At 43.2% G+C, this 23763-nt stretch overlaps 1 protein-coding gene across 1 annotated transcript in view; it reads right to left on the bottom strand.

Annotated features, from left to right (window-relative positions):
* Window positions 1–23763, bottom strand: part of ush2a (Usher syndrome 2A (autosomal recessive, mild)) — a 387029-nt gene that overhangs the window by 94624 nt on the left and 268642 nt on the right. The window contains exons 51-54 of the mRNA XM_037541699.1: window positions 10724–10947; window positions 8625–8877; window positions 2786–2983; window positions 55–209 (exon numbers count right to left, since the gene is read on the bottom strand). Coding sequence (XP_037397596.1) covers window positions 55–209; window positions 2786–2983; window positions 8625–8877; window positions 10724–10947 — 830 coding nt within the window. The remainder of the gene's footprint in view (window positions 1–54; window positions 210–2785; window positions 2984–8624; window positions 8878–10723; window positions 10948–23763) is intronic.

Below are 23763 nucleotides of genomic sequence, written 5' to 3'. Positions count from 1 at the left end.
CTTTAATTCACGTAATTGGGTAATGAAGTGCTGCAGTACGTTAGACACACTCACACTGGTGGAGTCGGCGCAGCCGGCCGAAGTGCACGCCCTCAGTCGGTATGTGTACTCTTGGAAAGGCCGGATTCCTCCAGCATCAGTAAAGCTCTGCTCATTTCCGCGATAACGCTCCTGTCCGTCCCGCAGGATTATGTAGTGGCTGATCTCACCTGGAATGACACAAATACACACGTTAGACAGAAAGAGGAGGACAGGGCTTAATTTCCCATCATCCCTCCTCTCTCCCTGTGTTTCTCTCTTGCTTCTTATTCTGTGCGAGGAGGCGGGCGACTAAGTTCCACTGAAATCACAGCAGATTGGGTGTGAGGCGTCTGATTAAAGAGCAGAATGAAGTCCTAATGAGCAATCAACATGTTTCTTTACATATTAAGTGGTCCAGAAGTTCCTCAAACGGAGCTTGTTATTTCTACTTAGCGCCGTGTTTATGCGCATGTGAATTTGGGTATTCATAAATTATTCCGCCACACGATGCAGATTAACAACAGTAACCGTGGCGTCTTCAGAGGCGCGGCGCCGCACCAATCAGTCTGATGCACTTCGCCCCAGCCGCTGTGTTATTATCAGAGGCAAAAAGGGTTGATTCCAGTTTATTGTAGAAATGAGGCTAAACGTACGGAGTCACGACGCAAGCACAGATTAGCCAAACTGGCATCCTTCGTGATTAAAGGCCTAATCAGGAATTCCGTGTAAGTAACTTGCAGGCACTTTCTAGCACAGCAACAATGACGACTTTCGAACATAAAAACAATGGCTTTGCTGAAACTGCCAACATCGGAGACCACACTCCATTTAGGTGCAGAGCCTTTACGTACAAATGATTCCACTTCCAGCATTCGAAACCAGTCAGAAGGTCAGGGTCTCGGGGTTGGGGGGGGGGGGGGGGGGGGGGGGTGCTGGAGCCTATTCCAGCGGTCATCGGGCGGATGGCAGGATACGCCCTGGACAGGTTGCCAGTCCATCGCAGGGCAGACAGACAGACACTCACACACTCAGACCCAGGGGCAATTTAGCACGTCCAGTTGGCCCGACTGCATGTCTTTGGACTGTGGGAGGAAACCGGAGAACCCGGAGGAAACCCACGCAGACACGGGGAGAACATGCAGACTCCACACAGCGAGGACCCCGGTCACCCGGCCGGGGAATCGAACCCAGGCCCTCCTCGCTGTGAGGGACAGCGCTACCCACCACGCCACTGTGCCGCATCAGAAAACAAGCAATATATATATATATATATAAAAATAAATATATAAAACCCACATTTTTCAGTGTTTAGCCTTCATTACAGCTTCCACTCTTCTCTGGATGCTTGGATTCCATTATTCACAGTAATATCGCAGGGATATTTTTCCACACCTCCAAAGTTCAGTCTCAGAAGCTGGTTGAGTTGTATTTTCTGCTTTTCATGATTCAAGAGATCCCAAATATATTCACTCAGTGCTGGACAGTAACTGAGTATCTGAGTAACTGAGTATCTGAGTATCTGAGTAAATGTAATTAGTTTCTGTACTTTAGTATTTTTGGTGTATCTGTACTGAAGTTTCTCCGTTCTGGGCGACTTTTTCCTTTCACTCCACTACATTTCAGAGTCTAATATCCGACTTTTTCCTCCTACATTTTGAGAAATCTGTCGTTCCTTTTGGTTTCTGTGTGTATAAAAACGTAACATGTCAAAACGAAAGAAGCGCAAAGCCAGAGCACCAATCAGGGCCCAGCGGTCACTTTGTTTAGAGCTGGTTTTGACCTGTTGGTCATACCGACCCAGTGCAGCACGCGGTTCAACGTCAGCGCAGCAGCGTAAAACTTTGGGAGAGTCTGTTCAACATAAATGATGAACTAACCTAACTTTGTGTAAATAGAGCTCAATATAGAAATATGTCCACATATGCAGTCGAGACTGACGCGGCTTTTTTCTGAATTTCTACAAACACCATTTCATTTTATAGTAAATGAGTTTGGGCTGGTTTATGTTTATGAACAGACGCCTACAGATCAACATAGTAAAGGAGCTCATCTGTGATCCTGAGTTTAAAGCCAGTTTTTATTCAACTTAAACTTGGAACTAAGTTGTAAATAAATCTGAAACTGAAACTTTGCTTGTGTGTAAAAAGTGATTTCAGAGCCACTCGGTTCTCCCTGATGGAAACTGTTTACCTTCAGTGTTTTGTGCTTCTGATCATTTTAATAGACGTCAGCGTCACTAATTAATGACGTTCTATTAAAAGACTGGTTTACCAAGAGAGACGCTGGAGGACTTTCACCTGAAATGAGTTCATGAAGCCAGTCTGGTTATAAAAATGATAACAGGGCATCAGAGCCAGAATTACTCTTTTAGTACTTTTACTTTATACTTAAGTACATTTGAAGGGAAATACTTTAGTACTTTTACTCTTACAAAAAACTTGTAATTTAACCAGGAGTGCCCAAACCTTCACTACCAATACTACATCAACTGATAGTATTTGAAATAAATAAATAAATAAATAAATAAATAAATACATACATACATAGCCTTTTATGATATTAAAAACTTAAATTCTCAATTTTGAGCCAAGTGTGCAATAATTCAGGCGTGCAGTGTGTATAAGCTTCTATTATCTATTACCCATATAGCCTTATAAATATAAATGAAAACACTGAGCTGGTTGTGTAAGTAATTGTGTTGATAAGCTACCACCTCATAACTATTTATTATTATTATTAAATATTTAGGGAAAGTGATTATTACCATTAGACCTGAATGGTGGGGACCAGTCGAGTTGGATGACGTCATCACGGATGCCCACACGGCTCCAGCGTGGAGGTGGGACTCTTTCAGGCACGTCCTCTTTTGTGGTGACGTGGGAGGCGGGGCTAAAGGCACGGCCGTGTCTGTTCCACGCCCCAACCCTGTACTCGTAGCGAGTGTAGGGCTCCAGCTCTGTATCTGTAACACAACAGCAGTAATGTTCACACACACACACACACACACACACACACACACACACACACACACACACACACACACACACACAACAGAGGACATAATATACATAAAACAGAACATGTGCACACATGGCAATAATCTATTCTAGTGCTGGATTAGGCCGTATGTGATACAGGCCCTTTATGATGCCACAGGAGGGCGAGGAAGCATCCACACTAAAACAAGGCTTTGCTTTCAAGAGTGGCCAGGGACCTCCCTGTTTACTGCCATGCTTTTCTTTATCGGTGCAACAGCAGTGTGCTGTAAATGTGTGTCTGTGTGTGCGGACGGGGAGTCGTGGGTGTAAATCACTGAGATGGGTTTTGTGGGATGTAGCACGTTGCTGGAGTTAGGCTGGCGGCTTACGTCAGAGCAGAGAGCAGAGTGCTTGGTTGCCGTTCTCTTGAAACTAATACACTGTAAAACTCTAATACACTCAATTACAAATACAACCCCGTTTCCAAAAAAGTTGGGACGCTGTGCAAAATGCAATGATGGGCAAATCATTTAAAGCATGTTTTTCATTAAAATAGTACAAAGACAACTCATCAAATGTTGAAACTGGGAAGATTTTATTGTTCTTTTAAAAAACATTTGCACATTTTGAACTTGATGCCATCAACATGTTCCTGGTGGTTGATTGGCAGCAGGTCAGTAATGTGATTGGGTATAAAGAGCAGCTCAGAGAGGCGGAGTCTTTCAGAAGTGAAGATGAGGAGGGGTCACCACTCTGTGAAAGACTGCACCATCAAATAGAGCAACAGGTCAAGAAGAACGTTCCTCAACATAAAACAGCAAAGAGCTTCTGCTTTTCATCGTCTGCGGTGCAGAACATCATTAAAGACTCAGAGAATCTGGAGAAATCTCTGTCTGTGAGGGACGAGGCTGAACACCAGTATCTGCTGGCCGTGATCTTTGGGCCCTCAGGCAGCACTGCATTAAAAACAGACATGGTTCTGTAGTGGAAATCACTGCATGGGCTCAGAAACACTTCTGAAAACCACTGACTGTGAACACAGTTCATCACTGCATCCACAAACGCTGTTAAACTCTAAAACACAAAGAAGAACCCAAATATAAACAGGACCCAGAAACGCTGCCACCTTCTCTGGGCCTGAGCTCATTTAAAATGGACTGAGGGGAAGTGGAAAAGTGTCCTGCGGTCCGACGAATCAACATTTGAAGTTCTTCTTGGAAATCATGAACACTGTGTCCTCCGGGCTGAAGACCACTCAGCTTGTTATCAGTGCTCAGTTCTAAAGCCAGTATTCATGATGGTTTAGGGGGGCATTAGTGCTCATGGCCTGGGTGACCTGCTCATCTATGAATGTATGTGTTTTTTTAAGGCATATATTAAAAAAAATACAAATCTGTTTCAGCATTTGTTGATTTGTCATCTTTGGGCTACTTTCAATGAAATGATAGGGTTTAAATTATTTGCAAGTCATTGCATTTTGTTTTTATTTATATTTTGCAGAGTGTCCAAACTTTTTGGAAATGGTGTTGTATTAATAATCCTAAAAATTTCAGTAAATGATCATTAACCAATCTCAGATTTGAAAAGAAAAATAAAAGTCCTCAATAATATTCCAAACTGAATCAAGAGCTACGAAATCTTCATCTCTGCCTGATGAGGATGGTGTGCGTGATTCAGACCACAAGGTGGTTGACAGTGGTTTAGTGTAAAAACCCCACGAGAACAGCTTTTATTTTCTGGCAGAAGTTGGACTTCGGAGTTCAACACGCAGCGGCTGCAGTAAGTGATGCAAGTAGGATTTGGGCTAATTATCCACACACCATTAACACTTGCTAAAGAATAATATGGCTAGTCTGGCTACTTTGTCAAGCATGGTGGGCAGTAATGAACCCAACACCATTCGCCAAACTAAACAGGCTGTAAGAAGCTTTACAGACCGGCTGGAACAGAACAACATTAATACTGATCTGGACAAACTGACCAAACTGAGCTGAACCTGATATTGGCTCAGTTTTACGGCTCAGTCTGATTTGGTCCGACTCTGAACATCAGACACGTCTGGCGAATGGTGTTGGGTTCATTTCTGGCTGATTCCAGGTTGTTCAGCTGTTCTTCTGTCACAGCTGCCAACTGAAAAGCTGCTCAGTGGAGACGACAGTTTGGGAATTTAGTGTAAGGAGCTGGAGAACGAACTGCCGGCTGAGCGGCGAGTGGGCGGAGCTCGTTACTCTGACGTAGCAACGAGCTGCTCGTTAAGGAGCTATAATTAGGAGGAAGGAGCTGAACATTAAAACATATTAAAGCCGCGTTCACGGCCAGTTTATTCATTTCTTACTGTATTTATTTAACTGCTGTATTAAAGCAGTAGAGACACTCGAGGAGGGAGTTATCACCAGTAACATCACGGCTGGGATGATCTACGTCTTCCCAATAATCCGTTCATGTCGGAGTCTATAGCTAAACGCATGGACAGGACTACAGAGTAATCTGACAGCCCCTTTAATGCTGTCCTAAACAAACTCCCAGAATATGGTACGTAGTGTCTGCCTTAGAGGAGTCATCAGAATTCAGAGCTTATGTTGTGGTATTAAAAGCTCTAACGGTCTACAGGGCACGTGTTACAGACTCCGTGTTGGTTTAAAAAATGACTGGCGTCTATTTTGGCAGAAGTGATTAAACAGATTTCACAAAGCACAAAGAAGTTGAGTCTGTGGTTCAGACATGACCACCAACAGAACTGGCGGGCCATATTGCTGGGTCTGGGGAGCTGATCTCTGCTCTGCGCTTCTCTGAGCGCTCTCAGTGCCACTCGTCGGCGGGGTGCGGGTACGGGGGCGCGGGAAACATCTGGAGGCGCGTGGGGCCGCGACAGCTTTAGACGCCTGTGCCCAGATGGCAGCACAGCACTGACTAGAATCACTCTCCTCACGCCAGCCAGCCCCCCTCAACTCCTGCATTAGTCTTGATTAAACAGACGCAACTAACCAAATAAATAACGTGCCGAAAAAGGCGCATGCAGGCTCCCCCCATCGGCCAGACGCATAAAGGCAGAAGCCGATGCTCTACAGTCTAAACCGATGACTTCCAACTTTGGTCCTGTAGAACAGAAACAGCTCGTTAAAACGGATTTCTAATATTACCGCATAATTAAATTGTTAAGATGTAGACAAAGTCATTCAGAGTGGTTTGACATGAAATAGACCAGGACTGTTCACAACGTTGGAGACAGGAAACAAACGTCCGGGATTAATGAGTCTAAAAGCTATATTTCAGCAGATTGTCAAGAAATCAGTCGGTACCACTTTAGATTAAGTCTCAAATAACTGTGTAGTTACACATTAATAACATATTTAACAACACTAACGGCTGATTATTTGATCAATGTTACAGATGGATTACAGCAGTACAGCCTGTGTAACAAGATAACTATCACATCACTTTAATCGCCATTCATTATTACCACTAACTGCACTGTACCTATATAACCACTGAAGGTGCTACACACGTGTAATTACACACGGGGAACTACTGTAATCCAGCTGTAACAGTGAATAAACATTAGTAGCTACAATGTTGTTGCATAAGTTGTTCACATATAACTACACAGTTATTAGAGACAATATAAAGTGGGACCAGTCAATGTTTTTTTCTATAAAGAACAATTTCATAAACCATTCTGAAGGATTTTATTTACACCTCGAGGCTTGAATTATGCAGAATTGTTTTAATTAGTGGAATTCTCCTTTGAATAGCTGATTAAAGGTTAAATCAGGTGTAAAATATGCAGGGTGGGGTTCTCCGTTAACCAGGGCTGGGAACTGGTGCTGCAGATAAACACAACTGAGCTTCCTCTAAAGAAAGAGTCACGTCAGAGTCAGAGACCACCTTTCATTAATCCAGCCTAAAAGGCCTTCATTTTCTGGAGGTCTTTCTGAGGTTAGATGTATTATTTAATCTTCTGAGAATACACCTGCACAAGGAGGGCAAAAGCCAGAGGACAATAAGTGAAAAAAAAACAGGAGATTCCAAAACCGGAGTTCGGAAAACGATGAAATCATTTACAGTAAATAGGACTTGAAGCTTTAATCTTAGAGAGACAGGAGAAAATCCAGCTCCACACTCCGAGAACTCGACTACGGGTCTGAAGAAACATGTAGCTGTCAAGAAGCCGTTACTGAGGAAAGGAAGAAAGTTTGCAAACGAAGCTGCTGGTGTTCTCAGAAAGGACTGACCGCCCCAGAGGCCGGACTTCAGCGTCACCGAATGTGTTTGGGATTATTTGAGGCGTAGAAGCACAAAATGCAACCAACTTCTAAGGCTGAACTTCCGGAAAAATATCTGCGCAGATTCCTGTGAAAAACTGAACGAGAGTCTCGCGAAAAGAGAAAAGGTGGACACAGTAAATACAGCGGAGACTGACTCACTGACCAGAACTCAGATAAATAGAGAGAGATTTCTGACTCTGTGCACAGCTGTACGTCCTAATATAACATCAATTAAAAGCTCCGATTTAGATTAGAATTCCCACTTTGTGAACAAATTTCTCTGACGAACTGAAAGCAAGTCTCCTGAGAAGAATAGGCGCTATAATAAAGAGCAGACACAGCAAATACTGGCAAAATACAGTGAGTTGTCAAGTCTACTGTGTACTTTTCTCGCTCTTTCCCAGATGCTGAAAAATAATAAATAAGATATTTATGGGTCATTTTGATTGGAAATTAAATATGAAGGCTGGTCTCTGACTTTGGTACAGTACCGTATGCTAGTTTATAACAGCGGCACGCGATATCTTAAAATAATTATCACAATGTTTTTATGTGAAAATATGAAAAATAATAATAATAATTACTTCATTAGAAATGTAGCAATCTCGCCCACCACTGCTGCTGCAGCTGCTGTCTATAGTCTCTGCCTATTATTTGATATTCTTTGGAAAGTAAATTAGACCAATCTAGTTAATCAACTCTCTCTCTCTCTCAACATGAGCGATAATTGATAATCCATAATCAGCTCTGGCTTATCAACGCTGGCATTCAATTACATCTCCCCACTGCCCAGCCATAGTTTAGATTAGTTTAGATTAAACTTTGTCATTGTACAGATTTCAGGTACAGAGCCAATGAAATGCAGTTAGCACCTACCCAGAAGGGCACAACATAGTATTATTTACATTATAAAGTGCAGAAGGATGATATATAGTGGTAATAAAATATAGATAATAAAATATAGATTTATATATATATATTTATATTTACACACACACACACACACACACACAGAGTGAGTGGAGAGTGTACGATGAGGCAGTAATGTCCTGTGAGAACAGCTGCTGTCGGATGAAAACCTTGTATGTCCATTTCTGTCATTTTTATTTTTTGACATAATTTTAAAACGCCTGTTTCTCTTTACATTGTGTGTAAATTTCATGATGATTGGTCCAAAAGAAACGGCCTGAAATGACTTGGAAAGACGTCTGGTTCCATTGACTTACATTACAAGTAAAGTAGGTTTTTTCCTTCTCCTGTAAAGTTAAACTTTTAGAGACACAACAACAAAAGCACTTTGTACTCCTCCAGAATGCCACCACCAACATCAGCACCATTTGGGAGTTTCTGGCTTGAATACCTGTAAAAATGTATCTGTTTGCCATTCCGCTGTAGACAAGCTCCTCAGGGGTTGGGCAGAGCTGGCCGTGGGCCGTGGCTGAGGGCGCTGGAGGTGCTTGAGGTGAGCTGCTGGGAATGCGAGTGGCTGATGGGGCGTCTGGCTCGCCCGGCACCCAGGTACAGATGAACTGAGCAGGGTTCAAATCACACGAGCCGCAGTACGCCCCCGAGGCGGAAGACGCAGGACAGAGGACGCTGGGACGGCACTTCTCCTGAAAGACGCACACACATGCGTAAACACACACACCACACACACACACACACACACACACACCACACACGCTCATTAGTGACAACAGTCATCAGATAACTGTCGGGTGTCAAACTACCCCGGCCTGCGGGTGTGCGCAAAGCCCTATGCCTCAATGAATAGCGCGGATGCCCCTTAATGACATAATTACAAGTTAATGACCGCCACCCCGGTTTGCTTTTCTTCACACTCTCTCTTTGGCTGGCGAGCTCAAGCTGGGTGCAGTATGTGCCCGTGTTACAGAGAGCAAATCTGATTAATGAAGTGTGAGTGCGAGCTCCCGCTTCCTGACGAGATGAGCACATACATCACGCCTCTCCGTCTCATGGTTCTCACCTCTGCCTCACTGTGTGGCAACTTAAAGGAACACTTCAGGACTGCCGAGCTAACTTAACTTCAGCACTGTCCTGTGAGTATTTCATTAAAAACATTATCATTACCATTTCTGGTTAATCCCTAATGTACCTGGCCAGTCAGGATGTGTGCGTTTGCTTCTTTAGTCTGTAACAGAGCTGCAAAACTAGCGCATCCAGTAAAGGAAGGCAAAACTCAGCATTATTAAACATCATTTAAACCAGATTTCTAAATAATTACACACATCAAATCGGGCCGAGCTTTTGAGTGACCTCAAATAAGCTCAGGACGCCCACAGGACAGAGCAGGTACTATTTGGGTGGTGGGTCATTCTCAGCACTGCAGTAGCACAGTAACAAGTGTTAGTGCGTGTTGTGCTGGTACGAGTGGATCAGACACAGCAGTGCTGCTGGAGTTTTTAAACACTGCATCCGCTCACTGTCCACTCTATTAGACACTCCTACCTTGTCGGTCCACCTTGTAGATGTAAAGTCAGAGACGACAGCTCATCTGCTGCTGCACAGTTTGTGCTGGTCATCCTCTAGTCCTTCATCAGTGGTCACAGGACGCTGCCCACAGGACGCTGCTGGCTGGGTATTTTTGGTTCTCAGTCCAGCAGAGATACTGAGGAGTTTAAACACTCCAGCAGCACTGCTGTGTCTGATCCACTCAGACCAGCACAACACACACTACACGTCAACCACAACACACCACCACAGTCAGTGTTACTGCAGTGCTGAGAATGACCCACCACCCAAACAGTACCTGCTCTGTGAGGGTCCATGGGGGTCCTGACCACTGAAGAACAGGGTAACAGAGTATCAGAGAAACAGATGGACTACAGTCTGTAACTGTAGAACTACAGAGTGCAGCTATACGGTCAGTGGAGCTGATAAAGTGGACAGTGAGCATAGAAACAAGGAGGTGGACCTAACAAAGTAGCCAGTCAGTGTACGTGTTAAACTATAGCTTTCATTCACCATTACTAACCATAGCATTCATAACATACAGCTGTATGCAAAAATTCTCTGGTGACGTTCCGTTGATCTTTTTTTACTTGCTGCACATTTTTCAGTATCTATTCATTTATCTTAAAAAAACAAAGCAAAATAAAAAACGTCATGTTTTCTTCCTCAATATATTAAATACGCCAAATAAACAGCAATTGTGCACTAAAATGTGTCTCTATAGAAAATGCATTAACTTCTTTTCTCTTAGAAAATCAACAAAACATGCAATTTGACTAGAGGCACCCAAACGCTTGCACACGACTGAATATCATGCCAGTGCGGCTGCTGAGCCTCAGCTCTGCACCTTAGACGATCATACTGAGCTCCTCGAGTGGCGTGAGGAGGTTCGTAAGCAGTAAACTGTGCCGAGCCGCGGGCCTCCAGTGCCAGACCTGGGGGTCGGGGGTGTAAGCGGCTGTGTGGCTGAGTAACGACGCGCTTTACCTGAATGAGAACGCCGTGCGGGGCCGTGTCGGCGCACACGGTGTCGTGCGGGTTGAAGCCCGCTCCGTTACAGCACTCTTCATCCTGCTGAATCAGCTCCGTCCAGCAGCACTTCTGTGACACTGTCCTGTTCTCCAGCACATGCACCTTGGACTGCAGCTCTGGACCATGACAGCATACAGAGGTGGACGTGTTGATGTACTGCTCTCCACAGCAGGCCATTCCTACGCAACGCACACATATAACAGCAGGGCTCAGAAAGACGGCACAACCCTTTACAGGGGGATCGCAAGTTCGGTCCCCAGCAAAGCCACAGGAGTCCAAAACCCTGTAGTGGCGCAAGGGCCTACCTAGTGAGGAATTGGTCATGAATAAAATGGCAGAAAAATTGGTTAAAAATAAATATATAAATAAGTCAAATGTATAAAGAAATGCAGAAATTTAAAAAAAATATTAATGCACCACACGCACTTATTTAATCCACTAAATATAAAGCTTTTTAACTGGATTACAGTCATATTCTCAATACGATCTGCTATATTTATCATTTATAAGTGCTGGAGATTCAAAATGATTAGTCGGCAATTTGATTAATTCTCATGGTGATGATGCACATTTGTGGTCTGATGAGTAGAGAAATTTACTGACTTATATTTCTTTACCAAGACGTTTACAACACTAATACAGCCGTTTTATTCGTTTTCCAAAATCATGGTGAAATAGTGGTGCACCGGAAGAAATTTAGGGACCAACAGCTCCCTGCATGTATCCCTCTGTGATGAACATATGCATAACTATTCCATTTAATGCCTGTCTGTGGGGGAAACTCTTCAGACGTCTGGTTCCCATCACCACCACTGTAAACAAGTCAGACTTGCTAAGTTTTTCTAGAACAGAGCGTTTCACATCAAACCACACAATGACTTTATTACATCATAACCATTTAAATTATGCAGAAATTTTATTAAATGGCCAACTTCCCCTTTAAGTGGATCTTCAGAGAGAGAGAGAGGGAGAGAGAGAGAGAGAGAGGGAGAGAGAGAGTGAGTGAGAGAGAGAGAGACAGAGAGAGAGAGAGGGAGAGAGGGAGAGAGAGAGGGAGAGAGGGAGAGAGAGAGTGAGTGAGAGAGAGAGAGAGAGAGGGAGTCAGAGAGAGGGAGAGAGGGAGTGAGTGAGAGTGAGTGAGAGGAAGAGAGAGAGAGAGAGAGAGAGAGAGAGGGAGTGAGAGAGAGGGAGAGAGGGAGTGAGTGAGAGTGAGTGAGAGGGAGAGAGAGAGAGAGAGGGAGAGAGAGAGAGAGAGAGAGAGAGAGAGAGAGAGGGAGTGAGAGAGGGAGTGAGTGAGAGGGAGTGAGTGAAAGAGAGAGGGAGAGAGGGAGTGAGAGAGAGGGAGAGAGGGAGAGGGAGAGAGGGAGTGAGTGAGAGGGAGTGAGAGGGAGAGAGTGAAAGAGAGAGAGTGAAGGAGAGAGGGAGTGAGAGAGGGAGTGAGAGGGAGAGAGTGAAAGAGAGAGAGTGAAAGAGAGAGGGAGAGAGGGAGTGAGTGAGAGGGAGTGAGTGAGTGAGAGAGAGAGAGTGAAAGAGAGGGAGAGAGGGAGTGAGAGAGAGGGAGTGAGAGAGAGGTGAGAGAGAGGTGAGAGGGAGAGAGTGAAGGCTCGATCCCCAGAGCCGACAGTCCATGACTGAGGTGTCCTTGAGCAAGACACCTAACCCCCAACTGCTCCCCGGGCGCTGCGGACAGAGCTGCCCACCGCTCACTGCCCCCTTGTGTGTGTGTGCTCACTAGTGTGTGTGTGTGGTGTTTCTCTGCAGGGATGGGTGAAATGTGGAGGTGAAATTTCCCCGTTGTGGGACTAATGAGGGTCTTTTCAGTCTTTTTACAGTCTTCTCCTGTATGTTTACCATGATACAGCTGATACTCACAGCCCAGCTTTCAATGCAGTTTCTTACACATGCGGAGACAAAAACACGCACAATCATTCAAACAATGAAATGGGGCTGAACTGGCGACAGCTGTGGGGCTACGTTTCTGACCAGCCTGGTCAGCTGGACTGTGCGGTGCGGGATGAGGACAGGAGACGAGAAAAGGATGTGGTCAGCTGAGGGAAATCAAAAACGCTCTGCCCGTCTTTCCCCATCAGCCGTCACTTACTCACACCCATCACCCGCGTCTTCTCCCGTTATCTTTAAAAGCATCGGTACTTTCAGAGCAGCACCCGACTCACTTTCCCTGCTGCACGAGACACGAGGTCTGGACACAGTATTCACCACTGCAGCCTGGCGGGTCTGATGTGCTTGACCCTCTATTGCTTTATCTTAACTTCACTATAAAGCAGTGATATAAAATCAGTGTTTTCCCATTTAATTGTGAAAAAAGGGCCTTTTATTTTGAAAGGGCAAATATTTTATGACATCACAAGACCAGGAGTTCTTAGTATGATGATGTTTTTACCATTCGATCCAAATCCAAACGAAGTTGTATTTGTTTTCAGTATTTGGAAGTTCTGGGTCGTAAATTTCACTAAGAATAAGTTTGATTTGTTTGGTCTTGTTTTCAATAAAAATGTTTTTGGAGAAAAATTATAATTTTTATTAATTATTAATTAATTTATTAATATATAGTTTTTCAGGTTTTTTGGTGCTGTGGTACGACTGAGCATTGTTACGAGTTATTCCCAAATGTAAAATAAATAAATAAACCAATCAAATATTTCCATTATGTCAGCAAACTTAAATAAGGAACGGCTGGTGTGGCCAGACGAGACTTTTCTGTTGTTTCTTTACCTAAAATGTTAATTACTGTGTAACGTGAAAGGGGTAAAGACGCTAAACCCAGCCTGACGCAATCAAACATGATGAGGATAAAATAAATACATAAATAATTTTACTGATCATTTGGCTTCACTAACACAGAGTCACTGTTATGATGAAACCCTGGATTCCCAAGATGATCAACTTTCCTAACTTTAATTCTAAATAAAGGGGAATTTTTCTGCATAATAAAGTCTTTCAGAGTGGAGTAATAAATGCGCTGCTCTCTGAAAACTCGCCGAACCAGATGTCTGAAGAAGTGGAAGGGCCTACATTTCCCTGTATTTTCTCTCTTTTTTCCATGGTTTTAAGGTCTAAATCACAAAATCTGTGATTTTATGTACCAAAAATGGTCATAATTCATTTTTGTCAGTGCCTTTAAGACTGAAGAGACGTATGAGTTCTGTTCTGACAGCCTTGTACTGCACAAAAAAAAAAAAAGATAAAAATTATTATTATTCACATGTCACTGTGAATGGGCGGGGCTAAACAGGTGGATATATGCAAATGAGCTGATTCTGGCGACGTCACAGAAGCAGGCTGTGTTTGTAGCTTAGTTTCAGAATCCGTGGACTGGCTAGACAAACGTACATCCTGAAACTTCAACAATATTTCCGTATTACTTCAAGCTCCTTCAATAAAAAAGTGAGAGAATTTCACTTTTCCATGCTCTGGGCCTTCCAGTGCCTCTAAAAGCTCCACCACAGAAAGTTATTACATGAAATGGCTATGAATCCGCGGCCTGATGGCTCAGAATTAAGGTTTTGGCCTTAAATATGTTTTTCTAATCAATTCATGACGGACAGGAACACGACAATGTAAAACAGTCCCAAAAGAAAACAAGTGTTTAGATTTATCACCGTTTTACCAATATTGTAAAATAAAACGCGTGCAGACTCATGGAACAGTAGGGAGAGTAAACGAAACGGCTATATTAGTGTTGTAGATGTCGTGACTTCTGGTTCCCATCACTGCCACTGTAAAGAAATCCAGGGTTCTCCAAAATGAACTGCTTCACATCAAATGTGTTCATGAATCTCAACATTTAACATTTTATTTCCCTTAAACAACAAATATGAGTTCAGAGTGAAATGCTTCAACTAATAAAGCTGCTCTCTATTTAATGCAGGACTAAGATCTAAAGCATCTTTCCTTCCATTACTTGTAAACACACAACAACATTGGAGCACCAGAATAAGCCCCTTTCTTAGCCTCTTCAGCTCCTCGGGACCACCGGTGGTCCCAAACCGCACTCGGTCATGTTCTTCATAACGTTCCTACTCCATAAGCTCCATTCAGAAGCTGGGCGTCGTGTGAGGCTGTAGCTCTTCTCTCCAGTCTAATAGACGGTGACGTCATTTTAAACCCTTATAATAAAAGAAGCTGAACTCAGTTTGTTTTTCTACTGAAAGTCGAGCCGTTTTTCCCCAAATCTGGGCTCTAAACTATAAACAGACGGCGTCTCTTCAGTGATCTGCTCTGGAAACATCACTTTTAGAGAACAACACAAAGAGCGGCGCAGATTTTTGGCTCTCAGCAGTAAATTGTAAACGTATAGTGAAATGTGGAGATCAGAAAACACACGTTCTGTTAATTTGAGGCGCTTTTACTAAATAAATAAATAAAAATTCATTTATTTCATGCAGTTACTGAATAATTTGCCTCCCGATTTGGTCAGAAAAATCCAGATGGACAAACCAAAACACACCCCGCAGATTACGAGGTTAAACCACCAGCACCTGCACACCCACAGGCATAACAGGCAAACTGGTAACAGATCAGAGTCGCGAGGCGACTCGAGCCAACATCCAGTTCTGACGTCCCTCTAACTGGAAGAGACTCACGGTTTATTTACTTGGGTAAACCATTGCTACCATAATTACCATCAAGCTGCAGTATGATAAATTGCTAATTGTTTAATATCCTAATCAGCGTTCATTCTTTGCACAGATAAACTGTGACAGCGCCATTAATTTAAATAGTAATTTCACTTAACGGCCAAAACGGCGGAGCAGGTTTTTACGCAACGCTTTCCGAGAGGGCTGCATCCATCACGGCTCTGCGGTGACATAAAGATGTCTGACGTGCACTAACTCACTTAGGGACAGCAGATGTTGCAGCGCTGTGTTCGGTGGCAATTCCCAGGGTGTATTACTTCAGCTCCAATGACTTGCAAATAAACAGCTCAACAATTTTTCCAAAATAGCTCCGCCGTCCCGCTCCTCTCACACGCCCACGTCCCCTCCTCTTCTGTACCCCGCTGCATTTTTTATGATGCTTCATCTGCAGCGCTGTGAACTCTGACACGGTGACCCCTTTAGCTGGGGAAGCTCCAGCATAATCGTTCTCCAGCCTTGACCTTGGCCTGTCAGATAAAACAATTCACCCTCCTTCATCTCTGCCCCTTTGTTTCGATTTCAGAAGCCGAACAGGCCGGGAGCTGGTGGGATATCTGCGGCGGACTGGGTAAACGTGCCGCCGGCGCGCTCTTTCTGCGCTCCCTTTCCTCCCGAGCACCCCGAAATGATTTTGCTAATCTTCAGATTTATGATGGATTTGCATACATTCATTAGAGCGCGAGTGAACGCGGCGAACATAAGGTGCTTAGTCTCCTGAATTAAGGTTCATTCGTTTAATGATAAGTAAATATTTAGCCCCGCAACGAACAACTGATAAAAATGTGTGCTGTGGCTTACACGAGCCTTTGGATACTAAAACTGAAACTTAGAACAAACGAAAGCACTTTTTATTTTTTATTTTTTTTGTTTTTTTTTTTTCACCCCCCCCCCTTTTTTTTTTTTAAACTCGCTGAATACATTAGCGCCACAGCCAGACACATTTTTCAAAGTCATGATCAGAGAGCACACAAGGACTTTGCTGCCTTTATAGCCCCCAGTTAAAGGAAAAAAAATACATCTGACAAAAGTATCAAACGACGGCTTTAAAAAAAAAAAAAAGCGTTGGTCCACCGGTGTATTTTTATTCATTTATTTATTATATACTCAGCCCTCCTGTGGGAGCCATGAGGAGAAATTACATGCAATTGACTTTCTTCCGCCAAATCAGATCCCACATGGTCCCTGTCCCTGTGTCTTTGGCAATATGTATTTTATCAAGCGGCTGCATTAACAGATGCGTCTGACAGAAAGTGCTTGGGTGGCAGGAATGCTCTTTCACCGCTCTTTGGGGAATTTGAGAGGTAGAGGAGGGAGAAAAAGGGAGAATCGGCTGCGTTTATGTGCTTCTTTCTCCTGAAAATACGCTGATTACGCTGCACAGTTGTGCGCATAAAATCTTTAATGCGCAAGGCCGACACAAAAAATCGTAAAATCGGTCAAATCGGACCACAAAAAACACGTCTGTTGACGTGATGTGAGTATAAAAAGCATAGAGGACCCACTTCATGCTCGCCTCTCTGTGGATTATGAGTATAATGTGGCAGTTACTGCATCGTCCTGTGTGGAAACTAAGGCCTCACCAGGACGAACATTTTGGTCACTATAATGTAATCAAATTCAGAAGTTATCCAGTTGTAGTTAAACTGGGCTTTATTGACCGATATGACAGCTGTTCAACAAGAATTCCACCCTTTTTTCATTTCTGGATAATTCAGTCACTAAAAAAGGCCATTTAAAGCAGTTTTATGTGAAACGGTTCACTGTTGAGAAACACAGACTCTGCTTTACTCTAACGGTGACGGCAGGAATCAGAAGACGCAATGTCAACACATCGAAACACACTGACTTACTATCCAAGACCACCAGTGAACCTACGCGGAACAAAAACCTCGCATCTCCAAAACGCTGACTTTACAGGAGAAGGAGAAAACATACTTTACTTTCAATGTAAGTCAATGGAACCAGACGTCTTTCCAAGTCATTTTTGGCCGTTTCTTTTGGTCCATTCATCATGAAATGTACAAACAATATAAAGGCCAACATGCATTTTCAAATTATGTCAAAAACTGAAAATCGTCAAATATGGAGATACGAGGTTTTGTTCCGACAACAGCGACTTGTTTTCCGAGTTTATGTATGTAATGCTGATGAGAACACAGGAGTAAATATAGGAAATAAGCTTTCTTTAAGTATTACTTTACCTTAAAACACCCTGTATTTTTCTCTTCTTCATGAATGTGCTTTAAAAAATACACAACATACGACAAGCGCTCTCTTAACCATGCCATGCAACAGCTGACTCAGACGTCTGGTTCCCATCACCGCCACTGTTAACAGTTCTGACTCGGTAAGTTTCTAAAACAGAGCATTTCACACCAAACCCACTCCAGCTGACTTCGTTCAGATCTTAACAAACGGATTCTGAAAAATGGGTGGAATTCCCCTTCGACTGTGGCCAAATTAGATGGTCTGGTCTCAAATGACAAACTACCAAACTAATTCAACTCAAACAGCAGAAATATTTTGGAAATAGAGGAGTTTGAAGTTTGAAGCCACGTCAAGCCACTCCACACAGTCCCAAACAGTCCATGCTGCAAAAAAGCCAAATCACCTACACACATCCAGGTAACACACAGGTAAAATCCAGATCCACAAGTAAGTTGGAACCTGCGAATATGAAACTGAACAATAGTAATAATAATAATAATAATGATAATAATAATAATAATAAATCAAATTCACAAATGCGTAAAAACGCCATGATCATATAGAAAGGATTCTGAATGTATAAAAAAGATGTAAAGAAACGTGTGAATGTGTGAATCAGTGCTGCTCAAATGATTTACACTGTGCCGGATCATAAAATCACATGGAAAGTTTGAAGTTCCAAGCGTGACGGTACAAATCCGCGGATGCGTCTCCCTTTCAGTTTGCTTGAAGGTTTTTTTAACAAGTACGGATTTTTGACCGCAAACTGATGGACCGATAGGAAAGCTTGAACTGACCCGATCAGAAAGCGAGTCTGACTTCGCCAATCACGACCCTGACTGGTTGCGGTCAGTCCAAGCTTTGGTGAGCTGCTGTCCTGGCCTCTAATGGCGCTTTGACCAAAGGCACATGTGGACATATCGGTATCTGCAGTATGTGCATAATAGAACAGAAACTATGGACATAATGGGTCCTTCACATTTGACACATCTCTAATAAAGACTGAGTGCTGGGGCAGAGGATGCCTGGAGCTCTTAGCAACATTGTTGGACACTGTTAAGACCACATCTGACCGACAGCCGATTTGGTCCGACGCTGAAGATGAGACGACACTAAATTCCCAAACTGTCGTCACCACTGAGCAGCTTTTCAGTCGGCAGCTGTGACAGAAGAACAGCTGAACAACCTGGAATCAGCCAGAAATGAACCCAACACCATTCGCCAAACTAAACGGGCTGTAAGAAGCTTTACAGACCGGCTGGAACAAAACAACATTAATACTGATCTGGAGAAACTGACCAAACTGAGCTGAACCTGATATTGGATCAGTTTTACGGCTCAGTCTGATTTGGTCCGACTCTGAAGATCAGACACGTCTGGCGAATGGTGTTGGACAGACCACAACTGGAAACACAGCCATCAGTCTGAGACCATTCTGCCAGTCTAGAGGAGGATAAGATTCCCTTTCCTGGAAAATTATAAAAAGAGGGAAATCCAACGTACAACAGATCCTAGAGCCATTCTAGCTTAGAGGTCACTCTGCTACTGTTCCAACACAACCATCTACAAGGCAAACGTCTTCACCACCTGACCGAAGTCTGCGTGTAAACTCTGGCAGCCTCGATGTTTCTTATTTTGCCATTAGCAGGTGAGTCAATCCGCTCACAGCCCTCTTTCCCAAACGCAGTAATGGCTCAAGGATATTAGCGGCAATTAAAAAGGAACTTAATAGAAAAGCTGTAGTTAGGCGGACGTTTCTTAATCCGCTTGCTCCGCGCTCCATCTTCGCAAAGAGATCCGGGCTCAGGCATGTGGAATGATCCCCGGCCTGGCATTTGCATCTCGTCATTTGCGAGGAGGCAGTTTTGGCAGAACAATGAGGGGACATATGAGGCATGATTAAACGCTCCTGCTGTAACGAATGCAGCAGCTCATCTCTGACAGCAAAATGTTTAACTATCACCATCATTTCCACCGGCAAATGGTCATTGTGTCCTTGAGAACATATTTGATTATTACACTTCTTTTTTTTTTTTTTTTTTGGACATCACAGCCATTTTCCAGACTCACACACTTGCCGTCTCACACACACACACTCACGCGCTTTCACTTATTTGCACGCAAGCACACACTCGTGCACACACTCCCACAGCCGCTCTCTCAGCCCCAAAAGCTTTTAACACTTAAACAGTGCAAAATATTCAGATTTAACCTTGAGTGTTTGATATGGGCGCAGTGCTTTTAAGGACAGCTCTGCACACAGGCAGATATGAATGCAGCCTTCTAGCTGTGACTGAGCCGCCCGACGGAGGGAAGCCCCTATAATCCTAATACAAACTTTAAACAGCGTGGTTGGGATGGATATTGCTAACAGTGTTATGCAGCGTTTCACCCAATTAACGCCTTAACGCACATCATAACTTTAATCAATTTATAAACTTTAGCCTCAAACTCCTCGGGACCACCGGTGGGTCCAAACCGCACTCGGTCATGTTCTTCATAACGTTCATACTCCATCAGCTCCATTCAGAAGCTGGGCGTCGTGTGAGGCTGTAGCTCTTCTCTCCAGTCTAATAGACGGTGATGTCATTTTAAACCCTTATAATAAAAGAAGCTGAACTCAGTTTGTTTTTCTACTGAAAGTCGACCCGTTTTTCCCCAAATCTGGGCTCTAAACTATAAACAGACGGCGTCTCTTCAGTGATCTGCTCTGGAAACATCACTTTTAGAGAACAACACAAAGAGCGGCGCAGATTTTTGGCCTTCAGCAGTGAATTAAAAGCATATAGTGACATGTGGAGATCATAAAACACACGTTGTGATCATTTGAGGGGAACTTTTACAAAAAAATGAATAAATCAAATAAAAATTTGCAGTCATTTCATGCCGTTACTGAATCATTTGCCTTAAGATTTGGTCACAAAAATTCAGATGGACAAACCAAAATATACCCTGGTGAATAAGAGGTTAAAATAGATTCAGATTAGGTCAATATTCAACAAATATCTGCTCATGAAGCGACCAAACTCTCACAGCAATAGTCCACGAGAGGCCATGCATAACAGTGATTTCACCATTTTGCCCCTTATATGGCCACTACACACTGACCAGCAGTGACTGAATCATAAGCCTTAGTATGTTGTACGTAATACGCCGAGATTTTAAGGGGTTAAAGGGAAATTCTAGGGATTTAAATCTAATAATTTGAATAATTCAGTCTAACTTAGTTGTCGAGATGTAATCAGTCACTGAGTGTGGCCTGATGCTAAATTGTCCACTGTAGAGAAAAGTACAGACCATACAATGGCAGTGACAGGAGCCAGGGGCTGCGACGTCTACAGTGCAAATACAGCCTTTTTATTCACTACTGAAGAGCAAAACTACGTGTGTCTTCTGAGCTTTTAGACAGATATATAGAACTTTATTGATCCCGGAGGGAACCTGCAGTGTTTCAGTAGCAAGACATACAATTACACAGAAACTATGCTGAAAAATACGAGATAGTACAAGAGAAATAAAACAAAGTGTAAAAGTATCTATTTACATATTCACATGGCATGCGATGCTGACAGTGGTAGAACGTTCTCTCTGGGGACGACTTCGCCTTACACTGCCCAGCATATCTCACCCCGACAAACAGACTTAAAACACCTTTCAGGCCAAAATCTTTGAACTACTGTACAACAAAGTCTTAGACAACAGGCTTCATACTAGCAACCATTTCATATAATAACCTTCTGTGAGGGAGTTTGAAGCTTCGGAGGCATTAAATGCTTCAGATGTCTGGTTCCTATCGCCACCTTGTGAACTATTCTCACTCAAGTTCACGAGAGCGGTTCACGTCAAATCTCACTGAATGGTTTGTTTACACTTTAACCATTTAATTACACAGACGGCTTGTCAAACTGCCGGAATACACCTTCAACAACGTGTCCTGAGTGATGTGTTTACATTAATAAGTAGGAGCAAAGTACCAAAAGTCAGCATAACTGTCACACTTCACAGGCCTGGCAGTGACACGGAGTTCAATCTCGGAATATTTGAGGATTCAAACACCGGATGGCACCCTGGCACGCTTTGGAATGATGTCTTTAATAGTGACAAAGGAAATGAGTTTCACGTATTTCTCTCTTTCCTGTAAGAACTGTGATTAATACTTTTCCAGCTGACTGCATATTTCTTTTGGGATTTTTACTGGTCTTTACTGGCCTCAGCAGCATGTTTTGGAACTTAAGCAACGTCCAGGCAGGTTTTCAGACAGCTGATAGCTGTCTCCCACAATTCTGTCTCCCTCCCGCCGGCGTGCCACGACGCCTGACAGTGTGGAGTGTAATGCGTGATAGATCGCACTTTGGGGACCAGGTAATCACATTTCCCTCTGCCATCAGCTGGAGCCCCGCAGGACATCCTCAGAAACAAAAAAAAAAAAATCCCAGGATCCCATTTTCCCAATCTGGAGGAGCATACCCAATGTCACTGTGCTTCCGAACAGGACAAACTTACAGAAACCGAAGAGAAAACGGCTCGATCGCTCGGAATCACTAACGATGAACACTCTCTCCATCACGCGAATGATTTCCCTCCCTGAGAAAAGCAGAAATTCTACAGGAAGGCAGACTTTTCATTGACATTATGGCTGTGATGGTGTGTTTGTGAATAGAAAAGGACGTACAGCTCTGTGCAAAAGACAGAAATCCCTTTATTTAAGTTCTAGTCAAACAGCCGCTTATTATTATTATTATTATTATTAATCATTTTTCAGCCTCAACAGTATTTAATGTGTCCACCTTTCGTTCCAGCTCCCATTCCTTTTGAGAGACTTGCGTTCACTTTTCCACAGAAATCTGATATTTGTCCACAGCTCTGAAGTTCAGCTTCAGAAGTTGGTTGCATTTTCTGCCTCTCACGATCCAAACAATCCCACACATTCAAAGATGTTGAGGTCTGGACTCTGGGGTGACCAGTCCATTGTTCTGGCAACACCAGCGGCTTGTTCGATTCGCAGATTTCCTCCACCTTGAAGGCTACACTTCATTTCTGACTATAGTCCGGTCGTCTTCTCACAGAGGAAGGTGGACAGAACCACCTGTAGATTTTTTAAGATATGAAATTAGATTTTTTGTTATCTCTCAAAGATGTCCCCTTTCCTCCAGTTTTGGAAACTCTTATTACATTTAATTAAGTTGACTTTCCCGTTGATTAGGCAAGTGGATTATATCTAATCTCATGAAACATTAGCTTGTCCACTTTGGCTGGAAAGTAGCCTCAAACTCCTCGGGACCACCGGTGGGTCCAAACCGCGCTCGGTCATGTTCTCCATAGCGTTCATACTCCATGAGCTCCATTCAGAAGCTGGGCGTCGTGTGAGGCTGTAGCTCTTCTCTCCAGTCTAATAGACGGTGACGTCATTTTAAACCCTTATAATAAAAGAAGCTGAACTCAGTTTGTTTTTCTACTGAAAGTCGAGCCGTTTTTCCCCAAATCTGGGCTCTAAACTATAAACAGACGGCGTCTCTTCAGTGATCTGCTCTGGAAACATCACTTTTAGAGAACAACACAAAGAGCGGCCGAGATTTTTGGCTCTCAGCAGTAAATTGTGAGCATGTAGTGACGTGTGGAGATCATAAAACACACGTTCTGATAATTTTAGAGAGGAGCTTATACAATAAATAAATAAATAAATAAATAAATAAATAAATAAAATGTAAATCATGTCAATTCAGATGGAAAACCAGAATATAAGAGGTTAAATAAATGGAGGATGGTCTCTGAAAGGGGGAACTGAGGATTCGAAGCTGAAGACACACAGATAACTAGGTAACATATGCAATCCAACTCAGTGTAATTAAACATGTAATCATATAACTAATTGACTAGGAAAGCAAAATGAACTTGACTGTTATTGTTCAATATCTGCTGACATAAGCATGCAAATAAATCCATACAATGTACAGACGGAAAGCAACTTCCTTGATTATTAATCATTTATTTTGTCTATTTACTCCTATCGCCTCAAATTCAGCTGACCAAGCTTCACCACCTTAACCCTGGGCAGATGCTATACTTTATTAGGCTGCTGGCTTATTTTGCCACAGCAGTCCATCCCCCTCCCAAACACCTCTTTTAAGG

The sequence above is a fragment of the Pygocentrus nattereri genome, chromosome 10 (genome assembly GCF_015220715.1).
Source record: "Pygocentrus nattereri isolate fPygNat1 chromosome 10, fPygNat1.pri, whole genome shotgun sequence".
NCBI classification, from domain to species: Eukaryota; Metazoa; Chordata; class Actinopteri; order Characiformes; family Serrasalmidae; genus Pygocentrus; species Pygocentrus nattereri.
Note: the sequence above shows the minus strand (reverse complement) of the source record. Positions and strands in the feature narration are given on the sequence as shown.